Genomic DNA, 16,018 nt, shown 5'->3' with positions numbered 1-16,018 from the left:
TCATATTTATTATTACATGTTTTATGTTTTACGGGCAGTGATTAATGACACGACACAAATAATCATATTTTCAGTTATCAATTTGTTATACTTAAGCTGTTTAATAAATGGGTCGTGTTGGAGTTGACATTTTAACCCATTTAAGTAAACATGTTAACACATCAACCTATTTAATTAAATATATGCCGCTGTTTAAGACCCATTTACCATAATCCTGTCTCTGACCCATTCGCCTTGTGTGATAAACGGGTTATGTACGGGTTATACGATTTTGAGTATGTCTCGTTAAAGTTGATGTTTTTACTCCAATATATGTATTAGTCATGTTCCGGTTCAATGATTCAACTTGTTAATCCAAAACTATTTTTTATGTATATTAGTGACAGCTTTCTTCGCAGAGCCACCTCACATAAATTTAAAGAAGCATATATTCTTCCTTAAGTTACAACTAGGAAATGGTCGTGCAAGAACATCACATCATGTATAATAATATATAATTTATAATTAATCATCTGTATCTATTCATATATTTTTTATTATATTTCCGTGACACATAAGTCTAGCTATTTCAATATAAATTTATATACTATATATTAGGTTTTTATTTCTATATAAATTTATATACTATATATTAGGTTTTTACCATTTATATACTCATATAAAAATAAAACTAGAGTTAAAACTAAGCCTGCACTTAGCGGTAGACGAAGATTTTTCCGCACGATGCGACGATGACATTAGTTGCTATCATTTTGGTTCGTTACGTGTAGAGATGAATATACTAACTTTGATTCATTTAATATTTTGTAGGTCAAAATTCATGTAGTTGTCATGTGGCAATTGAGTTCTAATCTTGTCAATAGTTGTCATTAAAAGGAAATATGCACTAAAATCCATTTTAGAAAAAGGATGGATTTCTTGTAAGTTATGGATTTGTACAAAAAAAAAAGTAGAAAATATTTAGAGGTTATATCTTGGTATGGGCCGATGGGCCATTGGTATGACAGTCAAAGATGGGCTTATACTTAAATGGGCTTGGGCATTGGTTGAATGCTGAAAAGGATGGCTGCAAAATAAAATGTCTCAAAAAAAAAAAAAAACTCTATAAATTAATAATGTTGGGACTGAAATATTTTATTAATTTAGCGAGATTATATCGATAAATTGATAATTTATTAATTTAAAGTGGTTTTACGTATGACCTTTAAATTTCTAAGTCCAATGTACATTCACAAATTAATTGAATTTGTTAACTTCATTGTTTTTAATACAAAAGTTAGTTACCAAATAATAAATTACAAAAACAAGTTTCAATGCACATTTCCTTTGTTCATTGCAAGCGGCAACAACTGTTCACAACTTTTGTTGTAATATGAGAAGATAATGTCCCAACTCTTATGTGCAATGAGGAGATTTAAAGATGAATTCAAGATAAATTTGAAGTTCAACAAAAGACAAAAAGATTCATTTTTACTAGACAGTCTTAGAATTTGAAATCTTTTAGTAATTATTAATTTATAGTTTCGTGGGACCAAGTATATATACACTGAGATTTCAAAAAAATTATTATATTATTATTTTATCGATTGGAGTCCAATTTTGTACTGGTCCCAAGTTGGGACCGGACAAATTATTAAAGGTTATTAATTTACAGAGGTTTTACTGTATATAGCATCAACCCATTGGTCAAGGCAGCGATCCGGCTAACCTTAAATCACCATTAAAGGAGGCAAAGCGAATCAAGATCAAGAACGATGAAAAAGATCGAGGGCTATCAGGAGCATCGATCGGAGAACAAGCAATGATGGGTTATAAAATATAGTAACTAGTGTTGCAACATTTTATAAAAATATATAGAAGACAAAAGGGAAAAACTGAAGTGCCATGCATGAAACTTGAAATATTAAAACACAATGAAGTAATGAACTGTTACAATAAAAATAATTAAAGTTCAAATGGGCCGAAAACAATTCTTAACCTTGCTCTTATTAGAATTGTGGCTTAGAGCATTCGGGTGCCATCTGTCCGTTAAAACGCTTGAAATCCGTGCAGTAGTTGTAGATCATGTAGTTGTCCCTCACCCATTTGAGTTGACCCTGTTGCCTGGAGCTCAATTGTTGGTAAACGGGAGATGTCCACCAGTTGGCCCGAATGGGAAGGGCACACTGGATAATACTAACGGGCCCGTCCCACTTACAAGCTCTAGCCCTGAACCTACGGTAGTTAGCCACAAACGGTGCAGATGTCCAGTCGATCTTGACTAGACCACCTCTTGTAGCCCAGTTATCAGCATTCCACAAACTGGAGTAGACTCGCATCCCTTGTTTGTTAGGGTACGCGATCCCTTCACTCTCGTAGTTCTTGAAGACTCGAATTGGCACGCTATCAACATACCATCTGCAATACAATAATTAATTAACAAGTACTGTAATTAATATATAATCTAACAGGCTAATGCTAGACAAAAAACCCTAAAAATTTTAGGAAACTCTGGAAACTCAAAGCTCCCGACTTTTTTTTTTTTTTTTTTTGAAAAAAATAACACATGTAATATACATGTTTTTAAGAGTTTTGGGCCAAAAAAAACAAAAAAGCGCCAAGTACTTTTTTTAAAAAAATAAACAAGTTCCAGAAACTTCGGTGACTAACATGTGTTAGACAAAAAATGCTGAAAGTTGCTGAAATTTGTTTTTTTTTTTTAAAAACCCTTCGGCACTTTTTTGATTTTTTTGGCCCAAAACTCTTAAAAACATGTATATTACATGTGTTATTTTTTTCAAAAAAAAAAAAAAAGTCGTGAGCTTTGAGTTTCCCGGGTTTCTTAAATTTTTAGGGTTTTCTATATAGCCCAACCCTAATCTAACAACAGTCTGACATGAAGATTATATACAATGCTACTTACACAATTTCAGTTGGGTTCCAGTGAATTGTGTAGTTGTGATAATTCGCGGTCGGGTCAAACCATAATTTGAACTGCTGCTCTCGGTTACCTTGACCTTGAGTGTAAATATTTGTGTGCATCGTGTAAGGCTCTCCTGTCGAGTTACCCAAGAACTCAAAGTCGATCTCATCGTGTTTTGCACCCGTCGAAGATAGCTGTCACAATCCAACACAAGAAAATAATTAGTTAATTCTCACTATTCATGATTAATTATGTATGTAATATAATATATGAAGCATTACTAAAAATTTGTTGCACTTACATAATATGCTGTTACGGTCCCAGCTGAGTTCCCTGGAACCAACTTGATAAGCATTTCGATGCTTCCAAATAAGAACGCTCTCTTCGATTGAATACCAGATCCTACAATTAAGAATTGAAGCTACATTTATTAGTATATAACATAGAAACAAAACTTACATTCCGTAACGAAAAGGTACAAGTTTTATGTGTTTATATATATACCGGAAGTTTGGTCCAAAACAAGGCGAAGATCATCGCCATTGCCAAGAATGGAAGAATGGTTAGCACCCCAATTGAAATACATGCTTTTTCGGAAGTTTGCATGGACCATTGAGGATTGAAATGCTATTGCAAACACAAAAACAGCAATAAACATGGCTCGAGAACCCACCATTTTTGAAAATTATGAACAATTCTGTTGGTTGATTTGTATGGTATGTAGTTGTGGTGTTTGTGTTGGTTCATGATACCTTGGTTATATAGCCTGTGTCCAGCATATGTACCTGATCTTGATGAAGCCTGTTGTGTTCTATTGTTCTTTTGACTTTGTTTAATAACATAATATTGACCTAGGTACCTTGTTTGACAATATGTTGTAAATGCCAAATGAAATGAACTTCTTTTATGTTAGTAAATGGTTCAGCTGTGACGACCTAGAATTTGCGACCGCAGAATCAGCAGGGCCGGACCTATAGTACAGGTAACCTACGCATGGGCCTAGGGCCTCCACTTAAAACAAAATTAATACGCTAACTATTAGTATTAGTGCAAACTTATTGTTTTAGATTTGTTTGATTCCTATACAAGCAAACCACTATATGTGATAGTTGTGTTAGATTTTTGTTTGGTTCCAAACACGGATAATGGTTGGAACAGCCGTAAGAATCAGACACGAAAATCGGTCACAAAATAGTATTACCCAAGAAGGTTTTTCGGTCACTTTTTAAGTCGCAAATGCCTAGTTTTCTAGTGGTGTTTTAACGTTAGAAAGTAATGTGTTCATTGTAAAAAATATTAAACAGGGAATGTACTTTTTTTTATTATTATAATAATGTCCAATATTATAGTGTGAATTAATGTGTGCAAACACACGGTTTCAGTAGGTGTAATGGTGTATTAATCTGTTGAAAGTAACCTGCGTCCAAGTCTACAAGTTGGAAACATAATAGAGTGTGCACGATGGCACTTGGTTCACCTTGGTTTCTAAGACGTGCATCCCATGGAAAATAATCACGTCAGCATTAATTATATTATTATTTTTATTTTCATGTCATTATATATAATTAATGAAAAACTCATATATTGGCAAAGCATAGTGGGGGCGGAGGGGGCGGCCAACCCCCCCGAACTTTTCGCTCTGGAGAGTATGTAGTTTTCGTATAGAAATTTTTGGGTATATACGTTTTCGACCCCCCGGTCGAAAATCTCAAGCTTAGCCAATTGGGGTGTTGTTTGTGGTTAGGGGTTAGACAAGCCGATTTAAACACGAGTTTGGCTCGTTTAACTTAAAAAGATCCCAAACCATGTGTTAGGAAAAACAACCCAGAAATTGACCCAGAGAATAAACGATTAACGATTGAATCTTATTGAATATGAAAATGAATTACAAGAAAGAAAATTACAAAGAACTTCAAAGTAATGAACTATCTACAAACTACTACAAACCCCTATTTATACCAAACGCCCAAATTCAGTTACAACTATCCGTTGTAAGAATTTCCACAAACACTCCCTGAACTTACAAGAATGTAAGTATCAGACCTTATATCTAAGCAACTGCTCTTCAACACCTCAACCACTGACTTACTACACAACAGCATGTTAAACCACTGATTCACTATATACTGCTTATTTCAGCAGCAGCTGTTTACCGTCATCAGTTGTTGCTATCAGCTGTTAACTACCATCAGTGTTTGAACACAAGCAGTGCTTAGAATGTCATCAGCTGTTTGTCTTGTTTGGTCTCAAACAGTGGTTTGCTTATTTATTCATACTCATCAGTGGTTACAACTGAAATGTTACTTTTCTTAACAATCTCCACCTAAGTAACAATTCAGTTTAACCTAAACTTAATGAGTTAAAGCAAAATGTAAACTTTGCACCTGGCAAAGCCTTGGTTATCACATCAGCTGGGTTAACATTTGTTCCAACCCACTTGACCACCACTTCTTTAGAAGTCACCACATCTCTGATCCAAAACATCTTCACATTGATGTGTTTGGTTCTTTCATGAAAAAACACTGTTCTTTGACAACTGAACAGCACTTTCATTATCACAATTCACCTCCACACCATCCAACCTGATTCCCAGATCAGCAACCATACCCTTTAACCATAAAGACTCTTTTACCCCTTCAGTTAAAGATATGAACTTAGCCTCAGTTGTGGATAGTGCCACAACATGCTGCAAATGAGACTTCCAGCTCACCGCATTCCCCATGACTGAGAACACATAACCAGTTATTGATCTGCCATTATCTTTGTCTTTTGCATAATCTGAATCAACATAACCACTGATCATGTTCTCCTTCTCAGCATGATTCTCAAACTTTAAACCAAGTTTCTTTGTACCAGCCAAATACCTGAGAATCCACTTCACTGCTGCCCAATGATTTTTACCAGGATTTGCCATGTATCTTCTTACCACACTAACAGCATATGCAATATCAGGTCTTGTGCAGACCATGAGATACATCAGACTCCCAACAGTGTTTGCATATGGAACTTTGCTCATGTATTCTTCCTCTTCATCTGTTTGAGGACAATCTTTCTTTGACAAATTGAAATGAGCTGCAAAAGGAGTTGTAACAGGCTTACACTCTCCCATTCCATAATTCTTCAACACTTTCTCAATATAAGAAGATTGAGAAAGTGTTAACACCTTTTCTGCCCTGTTTATGTGGATTTCCATACCAAGTATCTTCCTGGCTTTCCCCAAATCCTTCATTTCAAACTCTCTCATCAACAGTTGTTTGGTTTCTTCTATTTGGCTTTTGCTTTCACAAGCTATCAGCATATCATCAACATACAAGAGTAAATAAACAAATTTACCCCTGTCATACTCCCTATGATACACACAACTATCATAAGGACTTCTGCTGAAACCACTGCCCACAATGTATTCATCAAACCTTTTGTACCACTGTCTGGGAAACTGCTTTAGTCCATACAAGGACCTCTTCAGTAAACATGCCTTATCTTCTTGGCCTTTGACTTCATATCCCTTTGGTTGTGCCATATAGATCTTCTCCTCCAAATTACCATGCAAAAATGCAGTTTTCACATCCATTTGTTCCAATTCCAGATCTAATGATGCAACCAATGACAAGATAACTCTAATTGAGACATGTTTGACTACAGGAGAAAAGATCTCATTGTAATCAACACCTGCCTTTTGAGTAAATCCCTTAGCCACCAGTCTTGCTTTGTATCTTGGACCTTCTCCTGGTTTGACACCTTCTTTAATTTTGTAGATCCACTTGCAAGACACCAACTTCTGGTCTTTTGGCTTGTTTACCAACTCCCATGTACCATTCTTGTACAGAGATTCCATCTCTTCATCCATAGCTTTATACCACTTTTGATTATCTTCTGAATTAATAGCTTCTTCAAACGTTAGTGGTTCATAGATGCTTTCATTCTCTGCTGCTACAAAAGCGACTGCAGAAATATCTTCTTGATCTCTGTACCTCAGTGGTTTCACAGCTTTCCTTTTTGACCTGTCTCTCACCAAAATGTAATCCTCCAAATTTGGTACACTTTGACTTGTCTCATCCTGACTTGAACCAGGACTTCCACTTTGACTTGTTTCACCCTGAGTTGTACCAGACCTTTCAACAATCACCTTTGGTCTGTTTAACACTGGCTCCACCTCAAACTGAAGATCATCTTTCTTGGATACACTTCTGTTTATTGACTCCATAACATCTTTGTACAGGACATTCTCCCTGCACTGGACATTTCTGCTCACTATCACCTTTGGATTTTGCAACCTCCAAAGCCTGTATCCCTTTACACCTTCAGTATATCCCAGCATTACACACTTTTGAGATCTTGGATCCAACTTATCATCACTCACATGAGAATACACCAAAGACCCAAAAACTTTTAAATCTTCATACTCAGGTTTAGTACCTGACCACATCTCCATAGGTGTCTTCATCTGAATTGCTGATGAAGGACATCTATTGATCAAATAAGCTGCAGTGGGTACAGCTTCACCCCAGAACTTCTTTGGCATTCCTGAGGTTGCCAACATACACCTCACTCTTTCTAACAAAGTTCTGTTCATTCTTTCAGCCAAACCATTCTGTTGTGGAGTACCAGGAATGGTTAAGTGTCTGGCAATACCATTTTCTTTGCAAAATTTATCAAACTCATGATTACAAAACTCCAGCCCATTATCTGTTCTGAGTTTCTTAACTTTCTTCTCAGTTTGATTCTCCACCAATACTTTCCATTCTTGAAAGTATCATTTTTGTGTTTAAGCACATAAACCCACACTCTTCTTGAGTAATCATCTATGTTGGACAAGAAGTATCTACCACCTCCCAAGGTTTCTGTTCTTGCAGGCCCCCACAGATCAGAGTGAACATAGTCTAAGACTCCCTTAGAACTATGTTTTCCTTTTCTGGACTTCACTCTTTTCTGTTTGCCCAAAACACAGCTTTCACAAAAGCTTATATCACAGTTCTTTAGATCACCAAGAACTTGTTGTTTGGACAACTCAATCAGGCCTTGTTGACTTATATAACCAAGTCTTTTATGCCACTTCAGGGCTTCATCATCACTTGCTTCACTTGCCACAGCAGCCACTCCATCAACAACTTTACAATCTAACATGTAAATGTTGTTCTTAATTCTAGTACCACTGAGCACCACCATAGACCCTTTTATAACCCTGGCTTTTCCATCTCTAAGACTAACATGATATCCCATTTTCTCTAAAGTACCAAGAGATAATAAACTTCTCTTAAGATCAGGGATGTACCTCACATCTTTGAGATCAAATGTGATACCAGATTTTGTCCTCGTTGTGACTGTACCAATGCCAAGAATCTGACAAGGCCTGTCATCTCCTAGCTTTAGAGACCCCATGCCCATCATCTTCAATTCTTTGAAGGCTTCTTTCAGAGGTGTCATATGGAATGAACACCCTGAATCCATTACCCATTTTTCTTGAGTACATTCACTTGTGACCACAAGAACATCAACACTGTCATAACCTCCTTCTGACTGATCATCAGAATCTACATGACTACTCTACCCCTTTGAGTAATTACTACTTTGCCCTCTTGAATAACTGCCTTCACCTTTTCTTTTCTTGAATTCTGGACAATCTTTCTTGAAGTGCTTCTCTGAATTCAAACAAAACATCTCCTCTTGAATCTTGACTTGGATTTTGACCTGGAATTTCTGCTGCTACTGCTGTAATTCCTTTGATCCGACCTTCCTCTCACATACAAGCCATCTCCACCTTCTTCTTTAGAATCTGACCTCTTCTTCAATTCTTTTGAATTCAAGGCAGACAATACATCTTCCATAGATAGAGAATCTCTACCATACATCAATGTATCCACAAAGTGTTCATATGATGATGGTAAAGAAGAGAGAAATATTATGGCTTGATCTTCATTATCCAATGTCACCTCTATATTTTCAAGATCCAAGATTAACTTGTTGAATTCATCTGTATGATCTTCAAGACTCTTTCCAGATGACATGTGAAACGTATACAACCTCTTCTTCAAATACAGCCGATTTGCCAAAGATTTAGTCATATACAATGACTCCAACTTTGCCCAAATCCCTGCAGCAGATGTCTCCTTTGATACTTCACGAAGAACTCGATCACCAAGACTCAATATGATTGCACTATGAGCCTTCTCGAGCATATCCTTCTTCTCTTTATCTTTTAAGCCTTCCGGAAGTTTATCTTCTCCTTTCAGTGCATCTACCACACCATTATGAACCAGAAGAGCCCTCATCTTCACACGCCATAGACTGAAATCATTTCTCCCATCAAATTTCTCTAATTCAAACTTTGTTGACACCATCTTTGATCTCTGATTGCGGAATTGAACGTCAATTTCTTCTAATCGAGCCACCAATGGCTCTGATACCACTTGTTAGGAAAAACAACCCAGAAATTGACCCAGAGAATCAACGATTAACGATTGAATCTTATTGAATATGAAAATGAATTACAAGAAAGAAAATTACAAAGAACTTCAAAGTAATGAACTATCTACAAACTACTACAAACCCCTATTTATACCAAACGCCCAAATTCAGTTACAACTATCCGTTGTAAGAATTTCCACAAACACCCCCTGAACTTACAAGAATGTAAGTATCAGACCTTATATCTAAGCAACTGCTCTTCAACACCTCAACCACTGACTTACTACACAACAGCATGTTAAACCACTAATTCACTATATACTGCTTATTTCAGCAGCAGCTGTTTACCGTCATCAGTTGTTGCAATCAGCTGTTAACTACCATCAGTGTTTGAACACAAGCAGTGCTTAGAATGTCATCAGCTGTTTGTCTTGTTTGGTCTCAAACAGTGGTTTGCTTATTTATTCATACTCATCAGTGGTTACAACTGAAATGTTACTTTTCTTAACAATCTCCACCTAAGTAACAATTCAGTTTAACCTAAACTTAATGAGTTAAAGCAAAATGTAAACCATGTATTCGTTTTAAACTATATTTACAACTGATTTGTTGTCTATTCAAATACAGCTTCATATGCTAAAACTTAATTACAAGCTACCTTTTCCTACATAAAACTAAAAAAACAACTATCTGGTCAGTCTATATGTACCCAAATGCCCCTGCTAGGAACGTTAAGATTCGTCACAAACATCAAGTAATAACCCGGTGGTGCGATCTTTCCCGACGGCTGTGATCACGTTTTTTTCAATATGCGTCGTAAAAGGCGGTTACAGTAGTGTCAGTAAAACATCACCGTACCCCAAATTCTTATCCGATTTAAGCGTAAATGTTACATTAAATTGTTTCCCGTACTTCAAAACCTTATCCATAGCATCTTCTTTGATAACATGCCTATCAATGTTGAGCTACGGGTCAAGGTAATGAGGAGAGAATTTCGCAACACGTAGTTCCGTCGGGAAAGGCCCATCATATGTATAGAACTGGTGTGAGTTGCTCCCTGTGACCAGAATCTTACCGTCGGGAAGTACTGACGAAACCGAATGGTACACCCTAGGAATAGTTGTCGGTTACTTGAACCATTTACCCATTTCGTTTTCGGGCATGTATACGGTTGGTTTAAGGTTCGGATCTTCACCATCTTCCCACCTGGAAGTACCCTTTTTCGCACCGTTAATTAACATAAATTGCCCATTCGGAAGCACTAAAAGATCCCCCATTGTTCGCGGAGACGGCATGTCTTGTTATGTAAGGTCTAAAACTTAAAAAGACACTAACGAACTTGCATTTGACAAAATAGTAAACGGGTCGAATAATTCATAAGTAAATTTTTTGCAATAACCAACTATATAGTTATGAACAAGTTTTGAACCCCAAAAGTTTCACAAAATACAACCAAATTCTTGACTACAAGTTCAAGATCTAACTACTTCCGAGTTAACTTTCATACAAAAGACCCGTTTCTAACGAAAGAGAACATTTCACAAAAGTTTAGACCATGACTAGAGACTTCGCGGAAGCGTGCATCGTAAATGTGTTCGATCCAAGTAGCACCATCCATCATGTCATTTTACCTACATACAACCAAACCGTTAGACATTTCGTTACAAAATTTCATACAACGTTAAATACAAATATGACCCTTAAGTAAGCCTTCTTCCAAACATAAAGTTCCTTCCATTTTCACATTACCCTTCTAACTCATTCGACCCATACCTAAATTACATGATCGGCTTGCAATAACTCGTTACAAGTAAACGACTTCAACCATTGAACAATAGTATGCTACTACAATACATGCTAATAACGTTATGTAAGCACGAACTTACCTTTATCGTTCTTCGTTTGAGACTCGGAACGGCTTGAGCTTTCCTCCTTAATTCCTACAATCCATAATTACATACTTAGTATCATGTCTTTCTTTCCATTCCATTATCAATAGCTTCAATTTAATAACTAGCTAACTCTCTATTCTAGCCATTTAGCAATATACAACACATGATCAACTCATTCAAGCATTTTGACAAACACTTGGTGTGCATGTCATTAGATAAACATAAGGTACAAGTATTGTATGCATAACATAACTAGTTCATGACAATAACATCAATATCATCAATTTCACTCAACATCTCATATAACCTTCATCCTAGTTCAATTCCCCATATCGAATTTAAGCAAGAACATCATCATACAACATTCTTATACTAATTTCACAACAAGATTTCGTATTACATAGAACCATCATCTTGATCTAAGTGGGTTTTCTCTTTAAACATCAAATTTAACATTCTTCAAGGATTTATCATATTCCAAATGGTGATTCTAACTCATTATCCTACTAATTTCATCTAGACCCTAGGATTTCTTGAAACCCCAATCATCCAAAATTACCAAAACATAAAATTCTTGTTACCTTGAGCTTTGTTAGGACTAGATGATCAAGAATCCATCAACATGCAAGGGTTATGGCCATAATTAGGGCTTCAATTTGCTAACTTTGTGAAGATGAGGGGAGTTCTTTTCTCCTTCTTGTTCCTGGCGACCCAACACACGCATATGTGTGTGTGTTGTGTGTTTTCCAGTGTTTTAAAAACCTATCTTTCATTTTTACCCATTCCACCCCTCAAGTATACACACTTATTTTTAAATGGCCAGCACTTATTCTTTTTAGTTAAAATCCTAACTCACATTCTAACTAGGTTCACTTCCTAGTTATACCTTATGACATACTTTAGCAATGTATATATATATATATATATATATAAACACATATAATTAAATTCTGGGGCGTTACAAGTCCACCCCCCTTAAAGAAGGTTTCGTCCCCGAAACCTGATTCACGTACCGAATAAAGACGGGTAGAACTTCCTCATTTCATTCTCCGGTTCCCATGTGAGATCCGATCCCTTTCGGTGTTGCCATTGGACCAATACTTGCTTGATTTCTTTGTTACGAAGAGTCTTCGTCTTGGAATCCCTTATGGCTACCGGCCTTTCTATATAATTCATCTTCTCGTCTATTTCAATGTCTTCAAGGGGTACATGAGCCGTTTCATCCGTTAAACACTTCCGCAATTGTGACACATGGAAGGTATTGTGAATCCCTTCTAATGAGGTAGGTAACTTTAACCGGTAGGCCACCTTTCCGACTCGAGCTAAAATCTCGAACGGTCCGATATATCGGGGACCCAATTTTCCTCGCTTACGGAATCGAATTATGCCTTTCCACGGGGATACCTTCAGGAATGCCCGGTCCCCCACTTGGAACTCAATAGGGCGCCTCCCTTTGTCCGCATAGGACTTTTGTCGGTCTTGCGCCTCTTTTAATCGAGCCCGAACAACGTCGATCTTTTCATTAGTTATCGCCACCACATCATTCGGTGCAAGTTCTCTTTGTCCTATTTCTCCCCAACAAACGGGAGTTCTACACCTTCTCCCATACAACATCTCATATGGTGCCATTTGTATGCTACTTTGGTAGCTATTATTATACGAAAATTCCACTAATGGCAAATGTTCATCCCAGTTTCCCCCGAAATCCATCACGCATGCTCTCAACATATCTAAGAGGGTTTGAATTGTTCGTTCGGATTGGCCATCCGTTTGTGGGTGGTATGCGGTACTCACATGCAATTGAGTACCCATTCCTTCATGGAATTTCCGCCAGTAACGGGAGGTGAATCGCGTATCTCGGTCTGTGACAATAGACACTGGTACACCATGGCGAGAAACAATTTCATTCACATAAATTTCCGCTAACCTTTCCGAGGAAAAAGTCTCCCGAATGGGCAGAAAATGGGCGCTTTTTGTAAGGCGGTCGACAATGACCCATATTGCGTCATGCCCTTTCTTTGTCTTCGGCAATTTGGTTACAAGGTCCATGGCTACATTTTCCCATTTCCATACCGGAATTTCTAAGGGTTGCAATTTCCCGTATGGTTTTTGATGTTCCGCCTTAACTTGGGAACATGTCAAGCATTTAGATACATACTTAACAATATCACGTTTCATTCCCGGCCACCAATAATTTTCCTTCAAATCGCGATACATTTTTGTGGCTCCCGGATGGACCGAGTAACGGGATTTATGCGCTTCCTCCAATAACAAGGTCTTTGCTTCGCAATAACGTGGTATCCAAACGCGCCCAAACCTCGTTCTTATCCCGCTCGCGTTTGCTTCAAGTTTATTTTCAAACCCTTTCGTTCTTTCACCTTTCGGATCACCTTTATTCAAAGATTCGTCTTGCTCCTTCCGTATCATTTCAAGAAGGTTCGGTGTAACTATCATTCTCATCGATTTCACTCGAATGGGTGGTGGGTATTCCTTCCGACTTAGCGCATCCGCCACAACATTAGCTTTTTCCAGATGGTAAAGAATGTCGCAGTCATAATCTTTGATCAATTCTAGCCACCTTCGTTGCCTCATATTGAGATCTTTCTGTTCAAAGAAGTATTTAAGGCTTTTGTGGTCTGAATAAATTGTACATTTTGTTCCAAACAAATAGTGCCTCCAAATTTTTAAGGCAAACACTACCGCCGCCAACTCTAAATCGTGGGTTGGATAGTTAATTTCATGCTGCTTAAGTTGTCTCGAAGCGTAAGCAATAACCTTGCCTCGTTGCATCAAGACACAACCCAACCCTTGATGAGATGCGTCCGCATAAACCACTAAGTCTTCTGTTCCTTCTGGCAGCGTTAAAACGGGAGAACTTGACAATTTCTCCTTTAACATTCGAAAAGCTTTCTGCTGATCATCATTCCATTCGAACCTTTCTTCTTTCTTTGTTAGTTTAGTTAAAGGGAGGGCTATTTTGGAGAAGTCTTGGATAAATCTCCGATAATAGCCGGCTAGACCTAGGAAACTTCTTACTTCACTAACATTCTTCGGGGGTACCCATTTTATCACGGCTTCCACCTTAGAGGGATCCATCAAAATTCCCTTTTCGTTGATTACGTGTCCTAAAAACTGCACTTCCCTAAGCCAAAAAGCACACTTAGAAAACTTAGCATATAATCTTTCCTTTCGCAGCGTCTCGAGTACCTGACGTAAATGACTTGCATGTTCAGACTCGCTACGAGATTATACTAAAATGTCATCAATAAACACTATGACGAACTGATCTAACATATTTCGGCATACCCTATTCATTAGATCCATAAAAGCGGCCGGAGCGTTAGTTAACCCGAATGACATTACAAGGAATTCGTAATGTCCGTAGCGAGTTCTGAACGCAGTCTTAGGTACATCCTCTTCCCTTACTCGTACTTGATGGTAGCCCGATCGCAAGTCGATTTTTGAGAACCAACTTGCCCCTTGTAGTTGATCGAAGAAATCATCTATTCTCGGAAGTGGGTATCGGTTCTTTACCGTGAGTTTGTTAAGTTCACGATAGTCGATGCACATTCTCATCGACCCATCCTTCTTTTTAACGAACAAAACAGGCGCTCCCCACGGGGACACGCTAGGGCGTATGAAACCCTTGTCGAGAAGCTCTTGTAATTGGACCATTAATTCCCGTACTTCCGCGGGTGCCAACCGGTAAGGGGCTTTGGCTACCGGTTTGGCATTTGGTTCTAATTCGATACGAAACTCGACTTCCCACTCGGGTGGAAGTCCCGGCAATTCGTCCGGAAATACATCCGGGTATTCATTCACTATCTTAGTATCTTCAATTTTTAAAGCTCCTAATTTGGTATCGACAACATAGGCTAAAAATGCTTTACTTCCATTCCTCACGTATTTAATTGCTTCTAAGATAGTACAAAATTTTGCCCCTACTTTCCTTTCCCCATGAATGCTTACCCGTTTCCCTTTAGGGGATGTCACATGAATAATTTTGTTTTCGCATAAAATCTCCGCGTGATAACGGGATAACCAATCCATACCTACCACTACTTTAAATTCCCCTAAAACCATGGGAATCAAATCAATATCAAAATCTTCATCATCTATAGTGATTTTACAACCTCTACATATTTCATGCAAAAGGTAACTCTTTGAAAATATAGACTGAAAAAAGCTTCTATTTATAGGCCTTGAAGGCGCCTTACAATCGGCAATTTCTACTTCGAGAGGTGTACACATTCTTTCTATCGTGAACAAAGGGAAACGTGCAAGCTTACTAGAAATAAATGATCTACTAGCTCCGGTATCGAATAATATATAAGTGGGTATAGAGTTTATCATATAGATACCTGAGACCACATTCGGGTGAGCCCTTGCTTCTTCCGTGGAGATTTGAAACATTCTTCCCTTAGCTTTCGCGGGTTCTTCTTTCTTTCCTTCCTTCTTCACCCCTTGTTTGAGCTTTGGGCATTCAGCTTTCACATGGCCTGATTCATTACAATTGTAGCACACCCTCTTGGGATTCGGACAGTTATAGTACGGATGCCCTTCTTGTCCGCAATTATAACACCCCTTCCTTCCCAATAAGCATTCACCGGAGTGGGGTTTTCCACATGTTTTGCATCGTGGAAACCCGCCTTTGGAAGCTTCCTTCTTTCCTTGATCGTGCGTCCTGGGTTTCTTAGAAGAACCTTGCGTTGGCCCCTTCTCGACTTGCCTTTTCTCCCCACGTTCGTCTTGCCTCTTTATTTCAATTTCCCTATCCCTCGCTAGATCAATGATCTCGTCCAAAGTTTCACATTTCGAA

The 16,018-nt window shown here is 37.9% G+C and overlaps 1 protein-coding gene and 1 long non-coding RNA gene across 2 annotated transcripts; both read right to left on the bottom strand.

Annotated features, from left to right (window-relative positions):
• Positions 1-1,817: 1,817 nt before the first annotated feature.
• On the bottom strand, positions 1,818-3,602 carry LOC110886905 (probable xyloglucan endotransglucosylase/hydrolase protein 26). Its single transcript, XM_022134782.2, has 4 exons — positions 3,407-3,602; positions 3,204-3,304; positions 2,903-3,096; positions 1,818-2,397 (listed from the first exon to the last, which is right to left on the bottom strand). Exons 1-4 carry the CDS (start codon positions 3,576-3,578, stop codon positions 1,989-1,991), a joined length of 876 nt encoding a protein of 291 aa, XP_021990474.1. The 5' UTR covers positions 3,579-3,602; the 3' UTR covers positions 1,818-1,988.
• A 7,075-nt stretch (positions 3,603-10,677) lies between these two features.
• On the bottom strand, positions 10,678-11,909 carry LOC110883720. The gene is made up of 3 exons (XR_002560587.1): positions 11,781-11,909; positions 11,194-11,247; positions 10,678-10,938 (listed from the first exon to the last, which is right to left on the bottom strand). It is a non-coding gene; the product is annotated as an uncharacterized LOC110883720 (long non-coding RNA).
• Positions 11,910-16,018: the final 4,109 nt, after the last annotated feature.

This window comes from Helianthus annuus, chromosome 10 (assembly GCF_002127325.2).
Source record: "Helianthus annuus cultivar XRQ/B chromosome 10, HanXRQr2.0-SUNRISE, whole genome shotgun sequence".
NCBI lineage: Eukaryota > Viridiplantae > Streptophyta > Magnoliopsida > Asterales > Asteraceae > Helianthus > Helianthus annuus.
This window is presented reverse-complemented; position numbering and strand designations above follow the sequence as displayed.

What these genes read in the sequence shown, in the direction of transcription:
- LOC110886905 (XM_022134782.2), bottom strand. Translation starts at nt 3,578, where the DNA reads ATGGTGGGTTCTCGAGCCATGTTTATTGCTGTTTTTGTGTTTGCAATA. An exon ending in TGTTTTGGACCAAACTTCCG is followed by an intron (nt 3,305 to 3,406) that starts GTATATATATAA and finishes TCTTAATTGTAG; the next exon opens with GATCTGGTATTCAATCGAAG. An exon ending in GGACCGTAACAGCATATTAT is followed by an intron (nt 3,097 to 3,203) that starts GTAAGTGCAACA and finishes GGATTGTGACAG; the next exon opens with CTATCTTCGACGGGTGCAAA.